The following is a 25,695-nucleotide window of genomic DNA, read 5'->3' as shown; positions in this document are numbered from 1 at the left end:
GTTTCTTCTTTTCTTTCGTTTCAGCCTTTTGTACTTCTTTCCTCTTGTTGTCAACATCAATCAGGATATCGCTATCTTTCTGGAATACTTTTTGGCAGCGTGAGAGCAATAACTTTCGGAATGAAACACATTGTGTTGGGTCGGTTGAAGAGACGACTTGTTTGGTGGCCAATGCCTGGCACATCTGAGCGTACGTGGCGGCATACATGGGCTCATCTAGAGCTTTTTCGAAAAAAAGTTTAATAACTCCAGATAAACTCTCTTCATTATTAATCTCCAGAGCTAGAATCTTTGCCAAGAATCGCTCGTGGCTGGTCGGCGTCATCTTGTTCAATATACCACGTACCGTGTTGAGAACAACTTCTGTTGCTGATGTGGTAGTGGCTGCAGTCGGCGTCGCTCGTTTCGGTTTCCACGCATTCGATGTATCAACGACACGCTCTGCTGGTTTCGTATCGAGTAACTTTATCTGTCTTCTTGGTGGTAGTAGTTCGGTTATTTTGGATGTCATGCCCATTGCGACTTTACGGACAATCTCAGAAGGAAGACATCCGGGTTTCTTGATGCCAAAAGATTTTCTCTGCATGAGAAATGCACGATCATAAGTTCTCGGTAAGGAATAAGGCAAAACTGTTGTTATTTGACTTGTGTCGGTCTGAGTTTCCTGAGAGGTTGCGTTCGGCACAGTTGGTTTCACCGATTGTAAATCCAAAATCACGTTTTCCAAGTTGGAAACTGTTTCCTTCTGATTTTCAAATGACGAAGAAAGTGATTTAACATCGGACTCGGATTGTATCAATTTCACAGCGAGATCTTCTTTATCCTTCGTTAGTCGTAAACATTTTTCCTCCAGTTCAGAAATCTGGATCTCATTGTCACGTTGCATTTGGGCTTGTTTATGGCTCAAAAGTTCGTTTTCAAGTTTTGCTTGATTCAACTCAGCAACTAATTCTTGGTGAGAACGGTTCAAATAATCCATTTCTTTCTGGTTTTTCTTTTGCATGCGGATTGAAGACTTCTTCAATAGGTTGTTCTTTACACGCAAGCTGTCGCGAGCCAATGACGCTGATACACATTTTTGTCCGAGTATTTTTTGTCGTAAACAACTGTCCTCCAGTTCGGAAATGTTCAGGTGAAGTGTTTGTTCCATTTGGGCGTGTTGGTGCCCTAAAATCTCGTTTTTCTTTTGATATTCATTCAACTTAGAAACTAATTCATTGTGGGAAAGTTTCAAGTCTTTTACTTCTCTATCGAGTTTTTGTTGCTTCGAGACAGAAGACTTCTTCAATAGGTTGTTCTTTATTCGCAAACTGTCGCGAGCCAATGACGTAACTACGAGTCGTTGTTTGAGACTGTTAACATCAGGTTCATTCGACTGTTGTCTGTCAACTTGCACTTTAAGATGGTCATAATGCAAATTTCCCGCGACAGAGGTATGGGTTTGGTATCCGGTCGGATCTTGTTCGAGAGACACACGGTGGTTGTGTGTGTCCGTCGACGATCCTGGTAGAGAGACCGGTAAAAGCAGGCGTGGATCTGCTGCGATGGTAACATTCGGGGAAATGGGTACCATCCATTTGAAACAACGGATGGCCCAATTTGGGAAAAGCCCTTCTGGGAAAATTCTGTCGTCCGATCTGGGATGTGCCTCAAGGGACACGGGAGAACCGGGTTGTGAGTCCGGTTGCAGACGTGGAGCTGCGGGGACGACAGTATTCGGGGAAGTAATGGAATCCTCCAGGTGGAACGAGGGAATCCATATACGCAAGAAGAAGGCAAACACGTTGGTTACAGTAGAAATCATTTTGTTTTTGTGGTAACAAAATTGAAAGCTTGAATATCTTGGTCAGATTTTTGTGCCCTTATATCAACTCGGAGCACGTCAACACTATTGGCACTCGTTCATTGGACTAGTTAACTTAAGTTTAAAAATACATTTTCAAGTTTACACGGAAGAAACTATGATAGTTTGGTTCAGTTTATTTTTCCACACATTATACAATCAATTTTTTTATTAATTAGCGTAAAATTAATTTAAAAAATAAAAAAAAACTGTTGATGGAACTCCATTGGACGACCTTGAAAGTTGAAACTTGAACGTGTTTAAACGTGTTTAAACGTGTTTAAACGTGTTTAAACGTGTTTTAATGTGTTTTACTGTGTTTTACTGTGTTTAAACGTGTTTGAAACGTCGGCGAATTCGATAATCTGCGAATTGGCATAGTTAATTTGGGTTTAAAAATACATTTTCTAGTTTACACGAAAGAAAATATGATTTCTACGTTTGTTTTATTTTTTCAAATATTACAATCATCTTTTTCATTAATTATTATCAATTCAAATCAAATAAATGAGATAACTGTTGGACTGAACACCCCTTGACTACCTTGAGTGTGATACGTTACGTCGGCGAATTCGGTAATCTAGAAGTGTACCTCTGCCCATTTTTCAGAAATAGACGATCGTGCACTGCGTTCCCCTAATTTAAATTTGTTTTAACAGAATTGGTAATGTTTTGAATCGTTTATTTGTCCTACCACATAGTGTTATCTAGATTTATAAATAATGCCGACGTCGTAAAATGTTAACGTTGTACTTTCTGTTTTATAAGAAAACACATTGCCAATTCAACAAGTCATAATTCAAAGTTGAATTCAAAACAATTAAGATCATATGGTTCCACTTCTTCTGGGATTGTGGAATTATTCAAAACGATTGCCCATTAAGAACAACGTAGAATAACGCTAAATATGTATACGAATGCTGAAATGTTATACAAGCGTCACGGGTTATTTTGTCGGATCGGTTAGGCAGCCTCTGTTGAACGTCTGAACTGTTTCTCGAATTCATTTGTTGCTAACTGAAATTTCAAAACGATTTGATTTCAAATGTAAAAAAAGTATCTAAATTTCTATAAAATGATTCAACTGAGCGAAATTAAATAGGACATAAAACTCACCCCACTTGTGACCCAAAAGGACAGGGCAAGCCCCATGAAGTGTATCGGGATTACCTAATCCGTTACGTTTCAAATTGTACCAAAATGCGGCCCGCCTCGGACGGGTCTGACAGCCACACCTGCCCGCGGGAATGCAGTTGACCCTCCTCGCTCTACATCGTTGAGCTATGTGAGAAACAAAGCAACGAGTTATAATTAACACTGATTTTCAATAGAATAGTCTATAAACCACAGGGATTGTTACGTAAAACATGAAAGTGGCGATCCTATCGCCCATGGCCTTATCCCAGGGAGAGAGTTTCTCCATTTGAAAACAATCAGCAAGATGTTTAGGTAATTAATCACCAAATACGACAACATACGTAAGTGAATTAAAATACTAACTTCTTCATCTGTTTTGCTTTTCAACAGGTAGTCGTGATGAGGAGAGTAATGTCCACCAATTCCATAATTAGCCACCTAATGAAAGCATCACGAAAAAATCTTGATTCATATGCCCTCCTGTCATGGAACAATTTACGGCCAAACCTGAAGGATCTCTGCATCGCCACGCGAAGAGTTGGTTTTTAAACCGGTAATGAGGGAAATCCTTCGGGAGAGTCTATCCATCAATGGATGAACTTCATCCGCAATCCAGGCCGTCTTGGAAGTCCTAAGGCTGGAGAAGATCATTTCCGAGCTCGGCTCTTTCCCCAACACTTTAGCTCTCGAGAACTACATAATAATTCTAGTTCTAAAATTATGACACTTGTACAGTTGACTAATGAATTTCTCTTACCAAAGGAGTGGCCAATTCTTTGGCTGTTTCCATTTCTTCGTCACTCAGAACATCATGAAAGGTGTAAATTTCCGGCTTGATGGAATGCTGCTCAACTTTGATTGGCGTGAGGAGGAGATATGGCTGACGGCGAGAGTCTAACCAGCATTTAAGTTGCGCCAGGCTGTCTTCGCTCTATCCAATCAAAGTCGTGTTAGTAGTACGTAGCGATTGACTAATGACGGTGTAAAAATACCAAAAGCTTTTCACCCCGACAAAGGGCGTTAAATTTTGCAAAGTCATCCTCGTCGTACTTGCGGCTGCGGATCATTTCACTCCGCTGGGCGATGGCTGGTTTCTCTTTCAAAGGCAGTCGGAATGAGCTGGAATCGGATAGGACTGACATTGGTGCTTTTTGTTGGGCTTCTTGCAAATTGTCGTCGTGCTAATGTGTCATCAAAGGCAAAATTCGGTGAAATTACGAATATATCTTACAAAAATAATTAATAAAAGAGGTATACCTTGTTGATAGCGTATTGAATAATTTCCGCAATATGATCCGTTTGATGGTTTCCGGGATTCCCAGCTGCTTTTGGCTTTCATATTATTATTATCTCTGCACACACTATATACGCCCTTCTGTTCAGTGTAACCCAGTCACAAGATGGTGTCGTGTGTGTGAGGTCGTCTGCCTTTTGTTTTGTCTTTTTCCGAACGAAAAAAAGAAAATAAACCAACAGCCGCTTAAATAATAGTCAGCACGCGCTTCTGTACTGCCGTCCTCAACACACAGCCCCTCCAATTTTTATTTTACAAATTTATAAAATAAAAATGGACACGAGAGAGATGAGTGGTGCGCGTCCCTCATCAACGGGCGTCAGATATCCAAAAGAGGTTCTTGTATTATCCCATTATATGCGCGGGGCACTGTATAGAAATATATATCTCTCTTACATAGCTAGCTAGGGTACTACTACGGGTACTATACGCGGGAGGTCAACATTTTAAGGAGATCTGGCCAAACACTTGAAGGCTTGAACTAGTCACTTTGCTGCTGTCCGAAATATAACGCGCGGAAGGCCAGTTCTTCTTCTTTTTTGAAAAGTCTTATCTCTTTTGACACTTGAAAATCCCTTTTACACTGTTGAATAATTTAAAAAAAAAATTCAAAGGGGCTCCGGCCATTCGTTAGATTGTTATGTAGACGGCGAGTGTTGCTGCTAGCGGACATGTCCTGTCTATAGAAAAAGGAAATTAGGAAAACATAGGAGCAGCCGAGGGATTAGCGAGAGCAGAGTGTGTGGCGCGATCAGTTATGCGTAATATCTTTAAACCGAGAAGAGCTATAGCAGAGAGCGGCCACGCCCAACAGCTATATGATAATATCGACCACCCTCTGTGTGTGTGTGGGGCCCCCGTGTTTCTTTAATAGCTACCGCTAGTGTTTTTTCTTCTATCTTTTACCGAGTCTTTTACTAGACACACTATCGACTTTTGGTCCGACCAACAAGACACACACACGAAAAAAATCAAATGGAAATTCATGGAAATCACTTGATCCCCTCACTATCGTCTTTTTTCTTTTTCCTGTGTTGGGATGAGAGGCTCTTTGAGTTTATTATCGCGAATAGAACGACCACATAGGCCATCACCAAGACCAGCAGCAGCTGTGACTAGTTGGAAAAAGTCTCGAAACTTTTTTTTTATATAGGCTTATTAAACGAATCTAAAGTCAAGGGGTGTGTGGATCCTCACATTGAATATATAAATATAGTGACAACACGGAAGAAAAGAATAGGGGGAGGCCCTAAATACATCTAATATAAATGATGAACATTTGAACCGGTGCTGCTGCTGCTGGGGTGCAAAAATAAAATCCAAAAAGGGCCGACCAGAGTGACTATCTCGGCCTCTGAGTTTTTCTATTTTCAAATATAAATTTATAATCTATAGACCTTATTAAGATCCAAAGATAGGGTATGGGTCAAGCCGACCCCTTATTAGCGGCGCGTTGCAGTGTGAAGGGGTGCCGTGAACAGCAAATTTGTATTTGGCTCGCCCGTTTCTATATTCTTGTTTATAAGGACATGGGTCGTCGTCGTCGGGGCGTCCAATCATGTTAAGACTCGCGTCTGGCACGGCGCCAATCCAATCGCTCCCTTTTTTCTTTAATAAAAACTTTTTTTTTTTCCGGAAACGAGATAGACATGGTTGGCGACACAACGCAGCCCAGTCACACACACACACAAAATATGGACGTTAACTTGTAAGGCCTCGTGTCTCTGCTGGGCTTATATAAAATATAGGCTACATATAGGACTCGGAGATGTATACAACTTTGTACGACTTATGTGTTTTTTCAACTCTCTATGTGTGTGTACTTTGTTTAGGTTTCGTATGGACATGACTTGCAGACGACCGTGTAATCACGTACATGATCGGTAGCACTACAATTTGGGAAAAATGAAATCGAATACTAATTTATACCGATAGATTTTCTAACTTTTTAAATGTGACCCAGCATGTGTGCCCAGTCATTTGTAGCCTCTATCGGAGTGTGTGGATGAACTTGCAATTTAGAAGGTGAACAAACGTGAAAGGATTCCAACATTAATGAGGTTCAATTTTGAGCGCCAGCAGTTTTGTGCTGAATCGCTTTTCCACGAATCGAAAACACTATAGACATTTATTATTTAGACGCGTTGTTTCCACAGAAATCCTCCATATAATACATTTAGATATTGTATAAGAAAGTTCTTTTATTTTCATTATTACATGTCCAGGGCACAGCACGAAAACGATTAGTCTTCTCCTAGCTCCAAATCTAAAACTTTGATTCGTATTTGTGTATATCTCCTTTTGGATTCTTTTTCATTTTCATTCATTTTTATATTCTTTATTGACAAAATTCCGAACGACCTACGGGGAAGCAGCATATGCCACCGTGATATTTCCCGTGAAAACTCGTCGCCCAATACTACACAGAGGAGAGTATAGAAAGATGATGATTATAACATTAGATACAATACAAGAAATGACGTCACATGTTTATATCTAAACACGAATTTCTCTATACAAGGAAAAATCTTCAAAATTCTTTTCATCATCTTCTTGAGCTTCTTCGGGTCGAGCTGCTGGTGGTAGAGGGACGATTCGCACGGACGCATAAGTAACGAAATGACGGGCCATATATATCTCTGTAGGTAGCTTTAATAGAAAAGTCAGTCCATATAGCAGCAGCAGCAAACAACACAAAAAGTGGGAAACTATAATAATAAAAATTCCATTGAATTGTGGAACTTATAAGACGAAGCCCATGCAGCTGTGTGTTGGCCAGGGTCTATATGAATTATGAAAAAGTTTTTTTTTTCTCTTGTGTCTAGGCGCAGCAGAGAGACGACTATAGAGAGATGGGGGCCCCCGGAATATATATCTCTCTAAAAATGCCAGCGCACAATGTATTTATACGTTGGAGAAAAAGAGCCAAAACAGAATAAGAAAGATATGGCTTTTGAGGAGTGCCAACAAGGCAGAGCTAATGCGTTTCACAGCAGCCCAAAAACCCAAAAGGAACTTTTCTTATACATTCTCTCATCGACAATGGAATCAAAAGGGGGAGCAAAGGGGTATATTTTATTTGATTCTTCTATTTTTCTGACTCTAAAGTTATCGGGGTTTCTCCTCTCTGCGTGAGGCCAACAGCTTTTGATGTTTGTCGTGTTGGGGAGAAAATCACAAGCTCTAATAGTATCGTCATACATACATTCCCCCCTGGAAAAGAAACCAGGTTGTGACCAGCAGTCACATCTTCTCTGACAGTTTCGTTTTGATTCTATTGGATGTATGTATTTAGGTTTGGCCAAGAGAGCCATATCACGGTGGTCTTATACATCCAACTCTCAGCGGGAGGACCCTCGTTTTCATTCATGTAACTCATCCATTTACCCCAGTGTGACTTTGGAGTCTTTTGATATCCTATGTGGAAAATCCAGCCAAAGGGTTTTTCTTCCTATTTCTTTTGGGCCTTTTCAGACGCGTCAAAATAGAGACTCTCTCCTGCAGCACTTTCTTGTGTTGGACTGGCGTCTCCGGATATCCTTTTCTTATTCCTCCCAAAATGTTGTGAGTTGCTCCTTTTGTATCGCTGGCGACTTTTTCTTGATGGATAGAAAATCTACAGCCAAATGCCTTTCAACGAAGAGATTGACCCATCACAGCAGCAGCCACGTAACGAATAAGAAGAATCAAACACACAGAAATGCGGATGCGGGGGTCAGGCGTCTATTGTCGCCGATATAGGCACGTGGGAAAAAATGAAAAAAAGTGACGACTTCTTACGTTTACTGCGTCACCTGTTGGACAGTTTTTCCAGGAGGGGGTTGTGATGTGCTATTATGGCGTCACATTCCTCGATGGATTAAAATAAACAAGAAACTGACAAGCAGGAAATGATGATGAGATACATTCACAATTGCTTTATACAGGGCTCAATGTTACGTCAGATTGAACAAAGAAACTGTTTCCGGAATTCTTTTCGTTTGAAACCATCATGGATGTACATTTTTATATAATCAACTGCACACCTGGTGCGCGGATCCGTGTCGTTTCAATTTGGAAATGCGGATCGTCAAAATGTTGATGCGCACGCCAATAATAAAACAAAATTTAAATAAACGGAAGGAATTTATTATTATTTCCCCCCTGGCTGGCTGACCATCAGCCATCAGCCCAAAAGGAGAGAGAGACATTCCCCTGGCAATATAAATCAGTGCCCGTAAGCATTTACACGCATCTAAATTTGTGCTGCTGTTATATGAGACGCTGGCGCGCAACAGTTTGGGAAATGCGCCGGGGCCGCGGAGAGAACGGTCTGTGACGCTGTTTGACACCGTTCTTGTTCTTCCATGTCGTTCATTCCATTAGCAAATCGTATACAGATGAATGGGGGCGCGCGAGAGTTAGATATTTATATTATATGCATCTCTCTCTCTCTCTCTAGTAAATATATCTATAGACAGACGGGGGTCTCTCATCTAGTCCCCCGTTGGGAGCTAATAAAGCCTAAAGGGGAAAAGATGGAAAAAGACACACCAGGCCAACAGCCCAACAACCCAGCCAACTGCCAAAAGAGTAATAGAATGAAGAATGGAGGAGACGGCGCTGACAGACAAGAGTCCTAAGTGTCTGCCCTGTTATATGGAGCCGAGTATATGCTAGCTGCTGCGCCCCCGACCGAAGAAAAAAGTTACTCTTCGTCTCTCTATACTGATGCTGTGTGGTGCTAAGAATAATCCTCCGTCTAATATATATCTCCCCCCTCTATCCAAGCAGGAGCATCTCTTTTTCTCTCGTCGCCTTCTCTCTGTACACACACACACGCAAGCGGACACGTATCGTCTTTGACTTATTTATTTATATACATAGCGCTAGCATATAGCACAGCACACAGAGCACGCGGACATAACAACGTCGTTAATCTCACTCGTATCTTTAGGTGGCAGGAGTTGAGCATCTCTATAAGAGACAGCTCTAGCAGTTCAGTCGACTTCTTCTATTCGGCTCGAATCATACAGACAAATAAATCTGAAATTAATACCCCAGCACAGTCCAACACAGCATCGCCAAATGATTAGATGTCATCAAAATCGGTATTATAAACTCAGTTTTTGGTGACTCTATATACAGCAGGAGTCGGTTTACATAGTATATTTTATAGATTGTCTATGAAAAGGGAAAAAAACAATCTGATTTCTATTATATGGGAAAGAGACAAAAAAATAAATAAATAAGAAAAAGGGTGGAAATAGATAAGAAGAAAATACACTTGGGATAGACTTTTGGAGAACATGTATAAGCTGCTGCTGCTGGGGGCTATTGCTGCTGTTTTGGCTTTGCGATATGTTTTTTCGCAGCGTTCACGAAACACGCTGACGAGTCTAGGATATATACACAGGATAGGATAGGAAACACAGCTCTCCATAGAAAGATACATCGGTCTGATCGTGTCGGAACATCTCCAGGGAATTTCACGCCCTCTCGCACGACGACGACGCTATTCCCTGGGCGACAACGACGACGGCCAAGAAAACAGTCAGCCAGCCAATCAGAAAAAAAGAGAAAACTTATATCTTAAATGTGTACAACAACAACGACGACTGTATTTTATTATTTATAGACAAAAACAAAAACATTTCTGGGTTTGTATATGCCAAAACTATACGTGCCAGTATAGATCCGTCACCTGATTTTTATTTATTTCATTTCAAAAAATTTTGAATTTCAAATGGGCCAGGAGTCTATACGTACACTAGTTAGTACATAACTATTTGACGTTTTGGCTGCTGCTGTGGTCTATTATAACTAGTGTACCAGCCAAAAGATATGATAGATATCTATAGTATAGTGTATAGTCTAGGAAAAACACGAGAGAGATAATCACACCCCTATGTATAGACGAGGGGCCGGGCGTGTCGTTATTATTTTATCCTGGCCAGCCAAAAAAAAGAAAAAGAAAAACGGAATTCCGGCGAGTGTATATAGGAAAACACGTGCTCCAGATTGTCGTAATGGCATAGTGACACACCATATCCAGCAGCTATAGCACAGCTAGCCCAGTCGTAGAACTATAGTTCTACGACTGCGCGTGTTCAACACATCCAAATATGTGTCGACATATTTCTTCGACCAAAGATAATGAGTATGCGCAGCAGCATGTAAATCGACCGCTGCAAACGACGATATCAGAAGAGTTAGGGAACAGAAAACAACTCGGAATTCAATTGGAATAGATTGCTTCAGAAAAGTGCTAAATGCCATAAGTAAATGCAGCATCAAACATCATGTAAGAACAGTTAAAAATTAACAAAACTGACTATTTCATGACAATAAACAATTAAATTAGTTAACATTAAAAATTTAAAACGAAAAAATAGGAGAATATATTAGACCTGTATTGGATTATAGATTGGAGGCTTTTATATATATACCCCTTATGTTGTTGGTTGTTGTTGTTTCTATGGATTGATTCACATCAATTTTAATAGATCATTCCGGCTATGTGTATATAGTAAAGAACCCCAACAGCGAACCCCTTCCTACTGGATCAAATACACATTTTTGGAAAAAAATAAAAATCTATCTCCGGCTCTTTGAGCCTTTTTTTCCCCCAATAAGAATAATAACAAGGGTGTAGCCCCAAATTGCAGACCATTTTTGGGTCTCGCCTAAAATGAGAATTTGACACGTCATTTCCGGGCCCCAAATTGCAGACCATTATGCGATAAAAAAAATTATTTTCTTATTAAAAATCAACATTAAATTCCCAGTGACTAGTTAGTAGTTACTATGAGATATGACCCGATATGATCTAAAATTTTAAATACAAATAAATATAAAAAAAATTTTGGCTCTAGTATTTAGGAGCCTCCCTGTAGCAAACTGAAATGTAGCACAGCAAATTCCTTTTTTTCAAAATAGTTTGGTGGCCCTTAAAAGGGCCGTTTGTTTAAAAGACGAGAGGGACGAAAGAAAAATTTAAGCCTTGGCAGGTTTGTCGGTCTTCTTGGGCAAGAGAACGGCCTGGATGTTGGGCAAAACATCACCCTGGGCAATTGTAACACCGGGAGAAGTTTGTTCAACTCTTCGTCGTTGCGGATGGCCAATAATTGCATGTGACGAGGGATGATACGGGGTTTCTTGTAGTCACGGGCGGCGTTACCGGCCAACTCGAGGACTTCAGCGGCCGAGTACTCCATGACGGCGGCCGAGTAAACTGGGGCGCGCCGGCACCGACGAGTTCAGCGTACGAGCCCTTGCGCAGCATTCGATGGATACGACCGACGGGGAATTGAAGTCCGGCCCTGCTGGAACGCTACTTTGCCTCCTTTACCACGGCCGGACAAGATGAAGTTGAGAGTACGTTAACACGGTTCTTTAAATCAAGAAACGAGTGATGACCGTAGAATGAAAAATCGGGGTTTATATAGGGGCTTGATGTCGGATTCAGAATACACACAATTTTGGTAGCCAAACAGTAAATTTTTACTTACCCCGCCTTTCTTTCACTCTCCCCTTTTTGTGTCACTAGCTCCGCCCCCATGTAAACTATTTTTTACGTACGCAAGTCTCTGGAGACGTTGAAGCTTCGTTTTTACATTGGCTGGTGGGGACCTCACTACCTGATGGTAGCCAGCTTCAATGTAAAAACGAAATTTGAAGTGACGCTCGTTACTTTCGGCATGTAGACACTAGAACGTATTACCACTAGAACTTTAAGAATCCGACACTAGAACGCGACACTAGAACTACAAATTTTTTAACGCGTCACTAGAACGCGGCACTAGAACTTCAAGATTTTAGGGCCGACACTAGAACTTATCAACCCCGACACTAGAACGCGACGCTAGAACGGCGACACTAGAACGGCAACAGGGCCGACACTAGAACGGCGACATTAGAACGCGACGCCAGAACGGCGACACTAGAACGCGACACTAGAACGGCGACACTAGAACGGCAGCCGGGCCGACACTAGAACGGCAGCCAGGCCGACACTAGAACGGCAGCCGGGCCGACACTAGAACGGCAGTCGGGCCGACACTAGAACGGCGACACTAGAACGGCGACGCTAGAACGGCAGTAATTTCAGGGCCGACACTAGAACGGCGATAATATTAACGGCGTCACTAGAAAAACGTCACCCTAAAAGAGGATGTTGCGATCGGTTGTTAATATAAATAGAGGGAAATTTACAAAAAGAATCCAAGATCGGATGAAATAAAAACAAAAAAAATCATCTTTCTTGAATGTGGATTAAGTAACATCAACAGTTTTTTTTTTACTCTTTTGATTGTATTTAGGCCTACATCATTACACATCATCGTTTTTGTTGGGCAAAGTAACAGGATTAATAAAATAGAATGAAAAAGAAGTTTCGATTGTGCAGAATTGTTTCTCAGTAAATGGTCTTCTGTAGAATTGCTTTATAGCATAGTTGAGAAAATATCCGAGATACTTCGGCGCCCATTAAACTCGATTCCGGAAGCAATCATTATTTTCACTGGACTTTTGTCCACAGCTTTCCTAGGGAGGCTTTTAAAAGCGCATGAATGGCTTGGAATGTTAACCGTCATCATGGGTCTGAGTGTGGTGGGCTCTTCCGATTTCATCTTTGGCTCTGGTAGCAGCAACAACTCAATCAACAGCATTATCACTGGTGATCTGCTGATTGTTATGGCGCAAATCGTTACAGCCAGCCAAATGGTATGGGAAGAGAAATTTGTTACCAAACACAATGTGCCATTGTTGCAGGCCGTCGGCTGGGAGGGTAATTTTGGTTTTGTAACCCTGTCCCTCTTGCTTATTCCTATGTATTTCCTTCGTGTGGGACCTCCATTTAGCTCTAATCCTCGTATGCTCCTTGAAGATGCTCTGGATGGTTTCATCCAAATGCGTAATAACCCAATGATTATTCTCGCCATGTCAGGTATTTATTTTCTATTGTTTTTCAGCCTTCAATCCCTCATTGTCATTTCTTTCTAGGTACTGTGATAAGTATCGCATTTTTTTATTTCGCTGGTGTCAGCGTCACAAAGGAATTGTCAGCGACCACTCGTATGGTTCTGGATTCGGTACGAACGCTTGTTATTTGGAGCGTAAGTCTATCTCTTCAATGGCAACAATTTTATTGGCCTCAGGTATGAATCATATATAAATTTTTTTTACCGATTAAATACTAATCAAAACTTTGTAAAGAAAAATCTAATTAATGTGACGCTTTTATTACAGATTATTGGATTTGCTTTGCTTGTGATGGGCATGGGCTTGTACAATAACATTATCAACGCTTCGATTTGCAAGTGCCGCCGCGGATCGGACTCGGAGCCACTTTTAGGGGTTAATGAAGACCAATCCATCAATGAGGAAGAAGGAAGACCTAGTGTTATCCACTAGTCTCGCAATATTATTTTTCTCTTCGTCAAAGTTTCTCTATATGCTTTTCTCAATTCATAGCGGTAACTCCTCATATTTTTTTTCCTTTTTTCCTCCAAACGACGGAAAATTTGCAATCGTTTCGTTACTAGTGCAGTCTCGTTCAGCAAAATTAATGCGTATTTAAAAAAAATGAATTGGGACGAGAATTATTTCCTGTTGGTTTCATATCGTGGAACTACCAGATTCTCTTTCATCGTCTGTCTTTCATTAAATGGCGGGTCTTCCTTGATGAAAATTAACAATAGATTATCGTGTGTAGGCGATTGATGTTTATCTTGTTGATTATCTCCTTATAAACAATGAAAAAATTAGGAACTACCACGTCGGGTTTATTGTGGAAAAGACTAGACAATACTAATTATACGAATGCACAGATTTTACAACCATCCTAACTGTTGTTACTTTTTGTCCAACGAACACGTCCGATTAATCCTTTATAGTTTAGGAAAAGAAGTAGACCGAGTCGAGAACAAGGCGCAAATCAAACATACCGCGTCTAGGCACTTCACTTATAATTTGATTCAATCTGTGTCTTGCAAGTCCTTTGGGCGTGTCATCGTCAGCATCGGCACCACTTAAAAAAAATATAAATTTAACAACTGAAGTGTGAGCAATATAGCAAATCTATTATTAAATACCTCGCTCGGACGGCAAACTGTGAGACCAAAAACTTTGAAAGATCTTCCAAAATAGGCTGAGAGTGGAGAGAGACGAATTGTTGTCGGCAGATCTGAAATTTAAAAAAAAAAAAATACAGGGGAAAGATGAATAAACAACAAATCTGGAATTCAAGGTTTTTTAAATATCACCTTATTCATTTCTGCCACAGTGCAAGGGTGAGTCCAGAAACAATCGTGAATGGACGCAACAGTGATGCCTTTTCGTTGGCAATAGAGCGCCGTTAGCATCATGTGGCTCGAGTCCGAGGAGTGAATAAAGTTTGGTGGGAATGCGTTGCGTTGTTTAATCGCATTCGGTCGACTGTCAACATAAACTATTAGAATTTCTGGGAATGATAAAAAAAAAATACCCAATTTACATTGCTTCGTAAGGATTATTGTTGTACGACTGCACAGCTGGTAACCCAATCGGAGTGATCCATTCGACACTTTCTCCGGCGACGGTTGAAATCAATTTAGCACTTTCAGTAAACCAGTCTTGAATATCTTTAGCCGACGTAAACCTTGTAAACTTTGAAATGTTTTGTCAGCTAAATAAACAGATTCAACTTGAACTTGTTCAGGTGTTAGATTCGGTAGTTCTGTTTAGGCAGAAGCCAATGAAGTTAGTAATTTACCCAAAAATATCAGAATCGTGTACTGTACACCACAAAAATTATGTACCTTTAAGCTGTTTGGCAATTTGTAATCGGGCACCGTATTACCGCGTGACACCGTATACTGTCGTCATTACTGTTTGCTTGATGATCTTTCGATTAATCAGTCCAGCAAGAAGTTGAGCAATTTCAACATTATTCGCAGCATCTTTGGAACGTTCCCTTTCAACCTATATTTAAAAAACAAAACAAAAAATTAATTCTCTATGTAAAAAGCAAACAATCGAAAGTATTGTGTACTATAGATTGGCCACGTTGCTGTAAACGTCTTGTGGTCTATCAGTCGGTGTTAAATTGACGCTTTCGGCTCCAACTGTATCTCGCCCTAAAGCTGCATAATGTTGTAATCCATTACACGATCCGTCTTGATGGATAGGTAAGTGACAAACATAAGCTTCCGGTCCTTCTGGACATCTTAATGCATTTGCGACTTCCATACAAGCTGCTAAGGTTTGCCACGGTTCATCTGAATTGACCCACCATTGTCTTCCCTGTATTGTTGTTAAAGTTTCAACAGTTAAAAAAAAATAAATGATAATAAATCTTGGCAAGTCTAACCGTTAAAGGATTATCAGCTGAGTCGAGAATTTCCGGCATTATTTTCTCGGCATAGGCATGACGTTCACTAATCGGCTCCCTTTTCTTCGTACCAGTCAAATATATCACATGCAGTTTTAACCAGTTGAAACCGTCAGCACCCAAAGGTTTACGGGTTTCATTGTCCATCCACTCGAGTTCGTCGATTATTTCCGAGAAAACGCTGCGGATATTTTTGACCATCTCGTTCATCGATTGGCGCCGCCTCTTCAAAATATTCGCGGACGTACATGGCGCCAACGGCATTGCCAAAACTGTAAACGAAAAATAAAAAGAGGACACGAGTTTAGTCCGGGTTAGTCAACAAGAAATAAACAAACAGAGAAAAGAGCAAAGGACAAAATGTGGCGGAATCAAATAAAAATGGGCGTGTCTTCTTCATCTTACATTTTGCCTTTTGATTTTTTGGCTCTGTGCCAGACAACAAACACACAAAGAGGGATATGCAAATATAAAGAAAAATAAAATAAAAGACAAGTTTTGAATTAACGAGTTTCTTTTGGGATGAGGAGGAAGATTTGGTTACCTGCCGGACACGAGGTAAGTGCACTCCTCCCAGTGGGGTTTTCGTTCAGTTGTGCAGGTCAAGACGGCGGAATATTTCAGCTGCAGATTTCTAGCAGCTTCGTTCAAGTAGCCGACAGACGCCGAGGAAACGCGCCACATCTAATAATTGACCAAAGTCCTTGAGAAAATCAAATCAAAATGTTGTGTTGTTAATGAAAAACCTCGTGAAAAACGCTGGATGATGATGGATGTTGTACCCTCTCAGGAGTTTTGGCCAGCAAATCAACCAGCTTGGGGAAATAGTCGGGCACATCGACAACGACGCGCTCGTTTTCCGTCAGGACGTGATGCGGGGCCAGGATCGTGTTCATGTAAGACCAGCCAAGGGATTTCGGGTAATTTGAGGCTCAATTCTTTAATAGTCATGGGATTGTAAAGTTTGTTGGCATCACGGCGCTCCACCCTCGGCAAATTGATCTGTTTTTATTTTCGGTCGGGAAGGGTATAGCAATCAAAATTAATGATCCCGCCATTTTATTTTACTACGTACACAGCTTAGAGGGAGAAAAGGGAGAAAAGAGGCTTTGAAATAGAAGAATTACATTGGCATGCTTGATTTCAAATTCCAGCGCTTCCGTCTGTTGCTTGGTTGCGGTATCCTTATCCTTATCGCTCCCAGAAGTTGGCTAAACCGACTTGATAATCGAGGTAAGCTTTGACGTCCTTGTCTCCGAGACCTTTGATCAGATATTCCCGGCTCAGTCCCAGAGTGGCTTGATCCAACTGTCCCAACGAAATAATAAGCGAATCATCAACCATTCAATATTTCTGACGAGGTGAAATGATGGCAATAGGGGCGAAATTATTTACGTCAATAATACGCGAAGTCGAGTTCTTCAGGTCGGTCGTGACGGAAAAGTCGACAAAGTAGTCGATCGAGTAGCCGGCCAGACGGAACTTGTAAATCGTCGTCGCCCCAGCTGTCGCCAACGACGACCGGCCAGCCGCCAAACTGGTCAAGGACCTCCTTGAGCGGCGCCAGGCCCACCTCCTCCGCCCGGGTCTTATTGTTCAAACACGACTGGAAGAGCTGCGATTCAAAACGGAATTATTTATCCATCCAGGCCGGCACATCAAAGAAGAAAGAGATGGTTTTAAATACGTACTTTCTTGATCAGCTTGAACGGCTCAGCAGCGTCCGTTTCTTTGGTGGGCCTCTCGATGAGCGACCGCAGCTGCTCCGTCACTTCGTCGCTAATCAAACTGAAAGTCGTCACGCTCGACTGGTCGTCCGGAATCACGTTCCTCGTTTCGAATCCGCCGCAAGCGAACGAGTAGAAATCCTCGCAAGGATTCACCGTCTTGTCCATATTTTTCAGGATCTCGGCCGCTATCGAGAATTCAAATTACTTGATTTTCACAAGGAAAGTAGATGGGACAAGTTAATTTGTACCTGCCAGGACGCAGCCGGAAGTGTTGCAAACGTCGCCGTTGGCGCTTTTGGCCGAAGGATCGGCGTCGGATTTGGTGGCCTTGTCCAAATCGAGAACTTTGTGACTGCTGACGGTAAAGGCTGCGGCAGAGGACGAGACCATGGCAAGAGTTTCACTATCGAACACTATTTCAAGATGGCAATGGGGATATTGGGGTTTATAAACAGATCAATCTCATCAAAAAAATAATAATTTAATAACCAAAAAATTGAGAATTGGAAAAATAGCCGAACCTTTTGAGGGGTCGTTTTGCTGGCCTCGGTAGATGAAAGCGGCCATGGCGATAGCCAATCCGACGGCCACAAAGACGACGACGGTGGCGCAAAGGGATAGGCGTCACTCTAGACGAGTCCTGCGCTCCGCAGAAACAGTCAACTGGGAACCCAATTGGATAAATTTTTCTTTTAATGAAAAGCCATGAGGAACTGCATATCAGGCATTGGGTGATAGCTCGACGATGTAACAGGATCGATGCGATAGAATTTGCGATCGCAAGTTCCATTTCTGCCATATTTCTTACGTTCTTTAGGCTGTAGGGCGTAAGCGCGACACACACACACAATTCTTTTCTCCTTTCCAACACCACCACCAAACACACACTCAAATAGTTCGATGGCTTTTTCGGACAGAATGACAGTCACAAAATTGTTCAATCACTAGTTGACATCTTGACGCAGTCGAGGTGATCACTTATTCAGGGGGCAAATCAACCATTGTGTGTGAATAGTGTTGGAATAAAAACAGATGGCCGTAAGACCAAGTCGACGTTTCATCCAGACTCGGTATGAGATTGTACTGAGCTTGATCATCAGTGGGTTTCTTTTTTTTAGGCATATCACGTTAGAGAAACGTATTTTCGTTTTTTGCCGTTATATTTCATGGAATCCTCGGAATACATTCCAAGAACTATGTGATGTTTATGCGACGCATGTGCCTTTGTACAAGGCTTTGAAGACAGTATACTACAATCCATTTATACTTTCGTTATGCTATGAAAGGACATTCGACGAACGAGTTGGCACTTGTTGTCTGACGATCGAGGAAACATTATTCTCCAATGATTCGACCCGCTTCACCTGAGTGACCTGAAAAACCTTTTCAGAAGTAACCCTTACGTAACCTTTTAAGTCGGCCGTTCCGCCAATCCAAATTTACGGACTCCATCCTGCGCCTTGCACAATGCCGCCGTCCGACCGACACAGTAGAACCAGCCACTTTGGCCGACTCGGGTCGCCCTTAATCCCATCGACAACACTCCTCACTGGATAAATGTCGTGCTGAAGCTCACGGCTTGGCAGTTCGTCCAACTGTCCAAGTCGCAGACGGACAATTCCGATTTCTCACGAAGCCGGCAAAGTGTCAATTCTCCTCTGCTAATTGTTGCTCAATTGTGGTGTTAAGTCATGACAGCTGCCCAAGAATTCGTATTAGTTAGTTGGCTGGAATTGGTTTAATAAAAACAGTTTCTATTCCCATTTATATACTTGCTAGACTGTTGTTTGGTTTCTTTTGTATATGTATGCACCTAGAATTAGATTTAAATAAGGTGTTTTGCTGGAATCTAAGGGCGTTGTTTTACTCCCGTACTCTATAACATGCCCTATCTAACATGCCCTATTTTTCTTACGGGTGACGTTTTTCTAGTGACGCCGTTAATATTATCGCCGTTCTAGTGTCGGCCCTGAAATTACTGCCGTTCTAGCGTCGCCGTTCTAGTGTCGCCGTTCTAGTGTCGGCCCGACTGCCGTTCTAGTGTCGGCCCGGCTGCCGTTCTAGTGTCGCCGTTCTAGTGTCGCCGTTCTAGTGTCGCGTTCTAGTGTCGCCGTTCTGGCGTCGCGTTCTAATGTCGCCGTTCTAGTGTCGGCCCTGTTGCCGTTCTAGTGTCGCCGTTCTAGCGTCGCGTTCTAGTGTCGGGGTTGATAAGTTCTAGTGTCGGCCCTAAAATCTTGAAGTTCTAGTGCCGCGTTCTAGTGACGCGTTAAAAAATTTGTAGTTCTAGTGTCGCGTTCTAGTGTCGGATTCTTAAAGTTCTAGTGGTAATACGTTCTAGTGTCGCTATGCCTTACTTTCTCAGATCAGATTTACCCAAGTCCTAGAATGCCCCCTAAAGTAAGCGGGAAAACTGCGAAGAAGGCCGGCCAAGCCCAGAAGAATATTGCCAAAGGAGACGAGAAGAAGAAGCGCAAGAGGAAGGAGAGCTACGCCATTTACATCTTCAAAGTGTTGAAGCAGGTCCACCCCGACACTGGCATCTCCTCCAAAGCCATGACCATCATGAACAGCTTCGTCAACGACATTTTCGAGCGCATCGCTGGAGAGTCGTCCCGTCTTGCCCACTACAACAAGCGTTCGACCATCACTAGCCGGGAAATCCAGACGGCCGTCCGTCTGCTCTTGCCCGGTGAGTTGGCCAAGCACGCCGTGTCTGAAGGCACCAAGGCAGTGACCAAGTACACCAGCACCAAGTAAATTGTCTCCGGTGTTCTCTTTCAAAACGGCCCTTTTCAGGGCCACCAAACGTTTATAGAAAAGAATTATACTTAACTACCACACAGCTTCTTACTTAAGTGATAAGTTCTACTTTACGGTAGACAAATGCAAGCGCATGATCAGGAAATAAATATATATAAAAGGAAAGTATTAACATAATCTCAGACTTTTACTTACTACACCGACAAGTACTATTTCATATTTTGCAAGGGAGATCGTTTAGATATATAGAAAGGAAACATTCAAATGGGGAGACTGGGCAGTTTCACAGCAACTGGCTGAGAATTCCATAGACGGCACAATTTGCTTCAATTGCTTTGTCACCCATCAGAAATTGTTTGGTACCTTTTCGGGAAATTGAAAGAACTTTTAAGAAAGAAAAACAACAAGAAAATAAAAATTTACCAAGGAAATTGGAGATGGCTCGCAAGTCCTTAACGCTCATTTCAATGACTTCGGCTTCAGTGTGCAGACCCATTCCTATTCCTTGCCCTTGAGCTTGGCCTTTCAATTTCTTGACAACTAAAGGCAACATATCAGGCTGAGACTTTTAGGAAGGTTGCATTGAACCTGTGTTAAACAAGTTATTACTGAAATACTGAAGCTAAATCAGTGTTGTTTGAACTGGAACTTGCCAGAGGGTCCTTCGTTTGGTGTACACCCAGCACCACAGAAGCAAACCCCTAAATAAAACTTGATTTCAATCATCTCGAGTAAAACTCATAACACTACACATGAACTTACTAATAGAGATGCTCCTCAGCCATAATGTGGAATGACCTCACTATGGCTTGCTCTTTGGGTGACAAGTGAGAACTGCAATCTTTGTGGAACTTTCTGGCCAACAGCTCCATGCACAGCTGTGAGTCAGCAATCTTGTCACCATTAAGTGTGATCCATGGAGTTTTACCTTTGAGACCCATTGGTTCCTCAAATTTATTCTATCGTGCCACAATTCAAGTCAATATATTAAATATTTAAGAGAAAGATCAACTATTTCACCTCATTAGGAATGCCAGTCATTCTCAGGTATGTCTCCAACTTCAGGGGGCTACGGAGAAACATTGGGCGTGAATTTTCCCCGTTCAAACTGATGAAGGATAACCATATTCTTCTCCACAGAAGCCCATTTCTTCCTGTAAAAATAATAAAACTGCAAATGTCCGTCGACCGTGTTGGGAATTTATTGCATCCCAACAGTGATCGACATTATTGCTATTGTTAATTCTGTGTAATTTGTAGGGACCTCAACAGAGGGCCCCAATTTTACCCTCTCTTCCCATTCAATCTATTGTTCCCTACCCTACTCAACCCTAAACCAACTATTGAAATACCAAAATGCTGTATTATACGGCAGTGTGAAATATAAGGACGAACTAGCAACAACAAAGGTGTCATCTCTTATCTCAATCTTGGAAGTTGAACGGTCGACACCGCCAACAAGAGTTCCATTTCCAACATGGTCCTTCGAACCGGAGTTTTCTCCAACCAGTGTTAAGTTAGTTTCGCTCTATCACACTCAAATCTTTCTCTCGTTATCTCCTTTTGCTTAATCATTGCCGCCATTTATCAAAGAAAATTGTGTTTAATTATGGCAGGTCAGTCATTTATTAGAATCTTTTTCTCTCTCTCTGAGTTTAACTTGTTCTCAGGGGTCTAGTAAGCAAATAGATCCCTCTAAACAGTAAATTATTTTTCTTCTCTCTCTTGAATTAAAGCTAAAATATTTCCTCAAAGTTTCTTAAAATTAAAATAGGATTCCTAAATCATTTTTGAAGGGGGATTTCTTTTTTTGTCACGTAAATTATCATCGCCTAAGTTGATTATTCTCTCTTCCCTTTCAACAAATTTTTTTTTTTTGGGGGGATATTGCTTTCCAATATCTAAGATTGGGCAAACTTGGGAACTTCCCTACCTCTTTAACGTGTTCACCTCGTGTGAGCCTTAGGTTAAATTCCCTCTCTATCTCTTGATACGCCTCCCGGCATTGTAAAAACGAATCTCAGCTGATTGGGTTCACTGCCCGTTCTTTAAAAATGGGATAACGCGGGAATCTCTTTCCTTTCAAGAATTTTTTTTTGGGGGGGCTTGCTTCCCTACCTCTTAGATTGGGAAAACGCGGGAACTTCTCTAACCCTTCAATGAGTTCGCCTCGTGTGAGCCCCAGGGTGAAAAGACTTAAATAAATTATCGCTCTCTTTGCTATGGCCTTAGACCATTTCCCGAAAACAAATCTCTCTCATTTTTTGAATTAATTTGCATTGTTTGTTATTCAATCATTTGGGTAAATCTCTCTCTGTCTCAGAAGGCACAACGATCTCTCTAAATACGACAGAAAAATATTCTCTTTTTTGGGGGGCTAGGCCGGTTTCCCCTTTAAACTGGAAAAAACGCGGGAAAATTCTCTACCCTTTCAACGCGTTCGCCTCGTGTGCGCCTTAGGGTGATTAAAACTTGAATTTTTTTTCTCTCTCTCTATTTACAAAGGCCTTCCGCCATTTCGAAACAAATCTCGCGCTCTTACGCTCTTGCATTTTTTGTTTGCTTAAAGGGAAATCTTTCTCTTTTTCTGAGAAGGCACAAAGCGCCCTCTGAGCACAAAATTGGGAATTAGAAACCGCCGTCTTGCGGCAAAAACTCTTTAAATTCTCTTTCCTAAAAATTGTTATTATGCCGTTTGTGGGATTGTAAGGAGCTAGAAAATTACCCTAGCTCCAAAATCATTCAGTTTTTGCAGATATCTTCACATAAAGGAATTCAAAGAAAGTGGAAAAGACAGCAGAATTTAATTCGGCACCACGAATCTCCGAAGACCGAGCAGAACAACAAACAAAAAGGCTAATCAACTTAATCAAAACATTAATTTAAACTAATTATCTTCTTTTCGTACTCTCAGCAGCTCCTTAGGAGCCACCTCCAACTCACAATGGCTCCAAATTACGCAAGAACTTTAATTAAAAAGCATATCACCCGTATCATTAACCTCGTCGAAACGTACAAATCAACAGAAATGACGTTGGAAGCGTTTATCGAAGTCGAAAAATTAGAAAAAAAGCTAGATGGATTCTACAAAACTTATGAGATATTCTCAAAAAGGGTCCAGGCTGAAATGTACAAAGAAGGCGAAGACCAAGAAGAGATCAATGCAGACATCGACACCATGTACCAAACAATGGACGATGTTATTGTCGCCAAAATTCACATCTTAAAGAAAAAACGAAGAGAATGGTTAGACAAACTCGAAAAGGAAGCAGATGACGAAGAATGGGAGAAGGACAGAGAAAGAATGCTCCAAATTCTCCAACATCAGGCAGCAACCCAGGCAGCAAACCAGGCAGCAACCCAAGCACAACTCAATCGGGACATAATCAGTCAGGTGATCGCAGCCATCTCAACAGCCTTTTCAGTGCCCGTCGCTCCAGGAGATGTCAACTTATCACCAACAGCTTCTCAGGAGCCAGCTTCTCAAACAAATCCAGTAATAGAGTCAATTCTCAAAACCCTCTCAACATCTCAATTTGCAGCAGTATTAGTGCCAAACCCAACTCCACTAGAAGTGTCGTCGCTTACGACAACAAGCTGTAGTTTTCAAAACACCCCTTCATACCAGTCAAAAGAAAATATCCAGACGGAAGAAAAAGAGACTGGAACGGCCAGTCTCCCTCACCCACCGAAAAAAGGAGACTCACTCTCGGATTCTCCGGATGGGCCAGACGGATATCCCGACAAAAAAAGGTTTGAAAGGAACGAAATAAAAGAAAATAATTCCTTTGTTTCAAAGTTAGAAAACTCAGCAAATCTGGAAGGAGCAGAAAAAATCCCATCATCGAACGCGAAAAGTTGCTACAGCGACCAAAACGTCAAATCAGCCCAGTCAAAAGAAGTCCCGATGGAAAAGGAGCCTGGAACAGCCAGTCTCCAACAACGACCAAAAAAAGGGCTATCAATCTCAGATATTCCGGTCAAATCCAGTGGAAACAAAGACGAAAAAAGGTTTGAAGACGAGCTGAAAGCAACTAACCTCAAATTTGCAAACTTAGATGGTGTAGATGCAGTGGAGTCCAAAAATCTCTTGAGCTCCTCTAGCAACGAAAAAACTGCTTGCACACTCATTATTCAAGAAGCTCCAGCTACTCCGGCAGAAGCTCCTCGTCCTCTCATTATTCTAGAAGCTCCAGCTACTCCGGCAGAAGCTCCTGGTACTCTCAATCTTCAAAAAGCTCCAGCCAATCCGGCAGAAGCTCCTCACTCTCTTAGTCATCAAGAAACTCCTACTTATCAAGCAGAAGTTCCTGACACATTCAATTGTCTAAAAACTAAAGATTCAATTATTAGGATTCCGCCAGCCGGCTCCAAAGAAAAGGATATTCCTACCTTTCTTTTTTTCCCCTCGGGAAGGCCAGCTGCATCGCTGGAAACACTTAACTCTTTTCCGAGTCAACTTAAACAAACCAACTTCTCTTCTTCTGGAAATTTATCATCGTCGCCAGAAATCCAGGAAGCTTCGAAAGAAAATCCTCAAGAAGCCGCTGCATTTGTCAATTCAACAAACGTAGAAAGCAACCAAGAAATCATTCCGAAGTTCAGATCGCCGTGCAGTCAAGCAGCAATTCTTCCGGAATTGGCCAATCAACAAAACTCAATGAAACGGAAGCGCTTGGAGCCAGTAAAACCAGCTCCTAAACGCATCTCAAGGTTACCAAGTATAGAAGAACATCTCATCAACCAGTTGCTGTTCTCTTATTCGTTAACCCAGGTACCAAACAAAATCGTTTCACATCTACTAAAAAATATTCTTGTGTTAAAGGACATTGAAGAAGATTCCAACACACACCAATCGGTATGGGATCCTGGTGGCAAACTTCCAAAGAGTCAGCCAACTCTCAATCGGAATCAAATGGAATGGACAATTAACTGAATCCGTAGCCAGTCAACGAAACAGCTCCTCTTAATCCAGGCCATCCATCTTCAACCGCATTTTCAGATCTCCAATCCAACGGATATCAAGTCGATCAGGATGTCGAGCCAATTGAACGGGCTCTACTGGGGAGTGTGTTGGGAATTTATTGCATCCCAACAGTGATCGACATTATTGCTATTGTTAATTCTGTGTAATTTGTAGGGACCTCAACAGAGGGCCCCAATTTTACCCTCTCTTCCCATTCAATCTATTGTTCCCTACCCTACTCAACCCTAAACCAACTATTGAAATACCAAAATGCTGTATTATACGGCAGTGTGAAATATAAGGACGAACTAGCAACAACAAAGGTGTCATCTCTTATCTCAATCTTGGAAGTTGAACGGTCGACACCGCCAACAAGAGTTCCATTTCCAACAGACCGTCGAGTTTTAGAAGGTTTTCAATGTGATACAATAGATGGCTCACCTGCGTTGGGCTTTCTTGTAAGAGACGTAGATTTGTCCAACAAGATACAGTCCAGCAATTCCAGTGCCAAGAATGAGTAAATGTTTGCTGCGATTTAATGACAACGAATTTTTGAATGAAGACAGACATTCGATAGCAGCGTGCTTCATTTTTGTGCGTTCTGTGGCACTTTAC

General features: G+C 41.7%; 5 protein-coding genes and 1 pseudogene across 5 annotated transcripts; 2 read left to right on the top strand and 4 right to left on the bottom strand.

Annotated features, from left to right (window-relative positions):
* Window positions 1-2,846: 2,846 nt before the first annotated feature.
* On the bottom strand, window positions 2,847-4,172 carry LOC124199705 (annotated as a pseudogene).
* Window positions 4,173-12,638: 8,466 nt separating this feature from the next.
* On the top strand, window positions 12,639-13,972 carry LOC124200749 (solute carrier family 35 member F6-like; the record flags this gene model as incomplete). The annotated part of the gene is made up of 3 exons (XM_046597053.1): window positions 12,639-13,200; window positions 13,257-13,411; window positions 13,503-13,972. Coding segments are annotated over 3 exons (882 nt in total), but the record flags the coding sequence as incomplete, so codon positions are not given.
* Window positions 13,973-14,017: 45 nt separating this feature from the next.
* LOC124200747 (DNA-directed RNA polymerase, mitochondrial-like) lies at window positions 14,018-15,029 on the bottom strand. The gene is made up of 4 exons (XM_046597052.1): window positions 14,749-15,029; window positions 14,519-14,690; window positions 14,348-14,439; window positions 14,018-14,283 (listed from the first exon to the last, which is right to left on the bottom strand). The coding sequence occupies exons 2-4, from the start codon at window positions 14,618-14,620 to the stop codon at window positions 14,151-14,153; spliced, it is 327 nt and encodes a 108-aa protein (XP_046453008.1). The 5' UTR covers window positions 14,621-14,690; window positions 14,749-15,029; the 3' UTR covers window positions 14,018-14,150.
* A 2,250-nt stretch (window positions 15,030-17,279) lies between these two features.
* Window positions 17,280-18,024, bottom strand: LOC124200746 (membrane metallo-endopeptidase-like 1). The gene is made up of 3 exons (XM_046597051.1): window positions 17,876-18,024; window positions 17,603-17,767; window positions 17,280-17,539 (listed from the first exon to the last, which is right to left on the bottom strand). Exons 1-3 carry the CDS (start codon window positions 17,919-17,921, stop codon window positions 17,304-17,306), a joined length of 447 nt encoding a protein of 148 aa, XP_046453007.1. The 5' UTR covers window positions 17,922-18,024; the 3' UTR covers window positions 17,280-17,303.
* Window positions 18,025-19,714: 1,690 nt separating this feature from the next.
* Window positions 19,715-20,282, top strand: LOC124200745 (histone H2B.3-like). The gene has a single exon (XM_046597050.1). The coding sequence runs from the start codon at window positions 19,740-19,742 to the stop codon at window positions 20,109-20,111; it is 372 nt and encodes a 123-aa protein (XP_046453006.1). The 5' UTR covers window positions 19,715-19,739; the 3' UTR covers window positions 20,112-20,282.
* LOC124200744 lies at window positions 20,281-25,684 on the bottom strand. The gene is made up of 5 exons (XM_046597049.1): window positions 25,522-25,684; window positions 21,135-21,285; window positions 20,877-21,073; window positions 20,538-20,825; window positions 20,281-20,477 (listed from the first exon to the last, which is right to left on the bottom strand). Exons 1-4 carry the CDS (start codon window positions 25,668-25,670, stop codon window positions 20,816-20,818), a joined length of 507 nt encoding a protein of 168 aa, XP_046453005.1. The 5' UTR covers window positions 25,671-25,684; the 3' UTR covers window positions 20,281-20,477; window positions 20,538-20,815.
* Between the last annotated feature and the right edge of the window lie 11 nt (window positions 25,685-25,695).

The sequence above is a fragment of the Daphnia pulex genome, chromosome 8 (assembly GCF_021134715.1).
Source record: "Daphnia pulex isolate KAP4 chromosome 8, ASM2113471v1".
NCBI lineage: Eukaryota > Metazoa > Arthropoda > Branchiopoda > Diplostraca > Daphniidae > Daphnia > Daphnia pulex.
The sequence above is the reverse complement of the archived record's forward strand: the minus strand, read 5'-3'. Positions and strand labels throughout refer to the sequence as shown.

What these genes read in the sequence shown, in the direction of transcription:
- LOC124200747 (XM_046597052.1), bottom strand. Translation starts at nt 14,620, where the DNA reads ATGATGCTAACGGCGCTCTATTGCCAACGAAAAGGCATCACTGTTGCG. An exon ending in CTGTGGCAGAAATGAATAAG is followed by an intron (nt 14,440 to 14,518) that starts GTGATATTTAAA and finishes TTTAAATTTCAG; the next exon opens with ATCTGCCGACAACAATTCGT. An exon ending in CAGTTTGCCGTCCGAGCGAG is followed by an intron (nt 14,284 to 14,347) that starts GTATTTAATAAT and finishes ATTTTTTTTAAG; the next exon opens with TGGTGCCGATGCTGACGATG.
- LOC124200746 (XM_046597051.1), bottom strand. Translation starts at nt 17,921, where the DNA reads ATGGCCGCTTTCATCTACCGAGGCCAGCAAAACGACCCCTCAAAAG. An exon ending in GCAAAACGACCCCTCAAAAG is followed by an intron (nt 17,768 to 17,875) that starts GTTCGGCTATTT and finishes ATCTTGAAATAG; the next exon opens with TGTTCGATAGTGAAACTCTT. An exon ending in TTCCGGCTGCGTCCTGGCAG is followed by an intron (nt 17,540 to 17,602) that starts GTACAAATTAAC and finishes AATTCTCGATAG; the next exon opens with CGGCCGAGATCCTGAAAAAT.
- LOC124200745 (XM_046597050.1), top strand. Translation starts at nt 19,740, where the DNA reads ATGCCCCCTAAAGTAAGCGGGAAAACTGCGAAGAAGGCCGGCCAAGCC.
- LOC124200744 (XM_046597049.1), bottom strand. Translation starts at nt 25,670, where the DNA reads ATGAAGCACGCTGCTATCGAATGTCTGTCTTCATTCAAAAATTCGTTG. An exon ending in TACAAGAAAGCCCAACGCAG is followed by an intron (nt 21,286 to 25,521) that starts GTGAGCCATCTA and finishes GGACATTTGCAG; the next exon opens with TTTTATTATTTTTACAGGAA. An exon ending in TGACTGGCATTCCTAATGAG is followed by an intron (nt 21,074 to 21,134) that starts GTGAAATAGTTG and finishes GTGGCACGATAG; the next exon opens with AATAAATTTGAGGAACCAAT.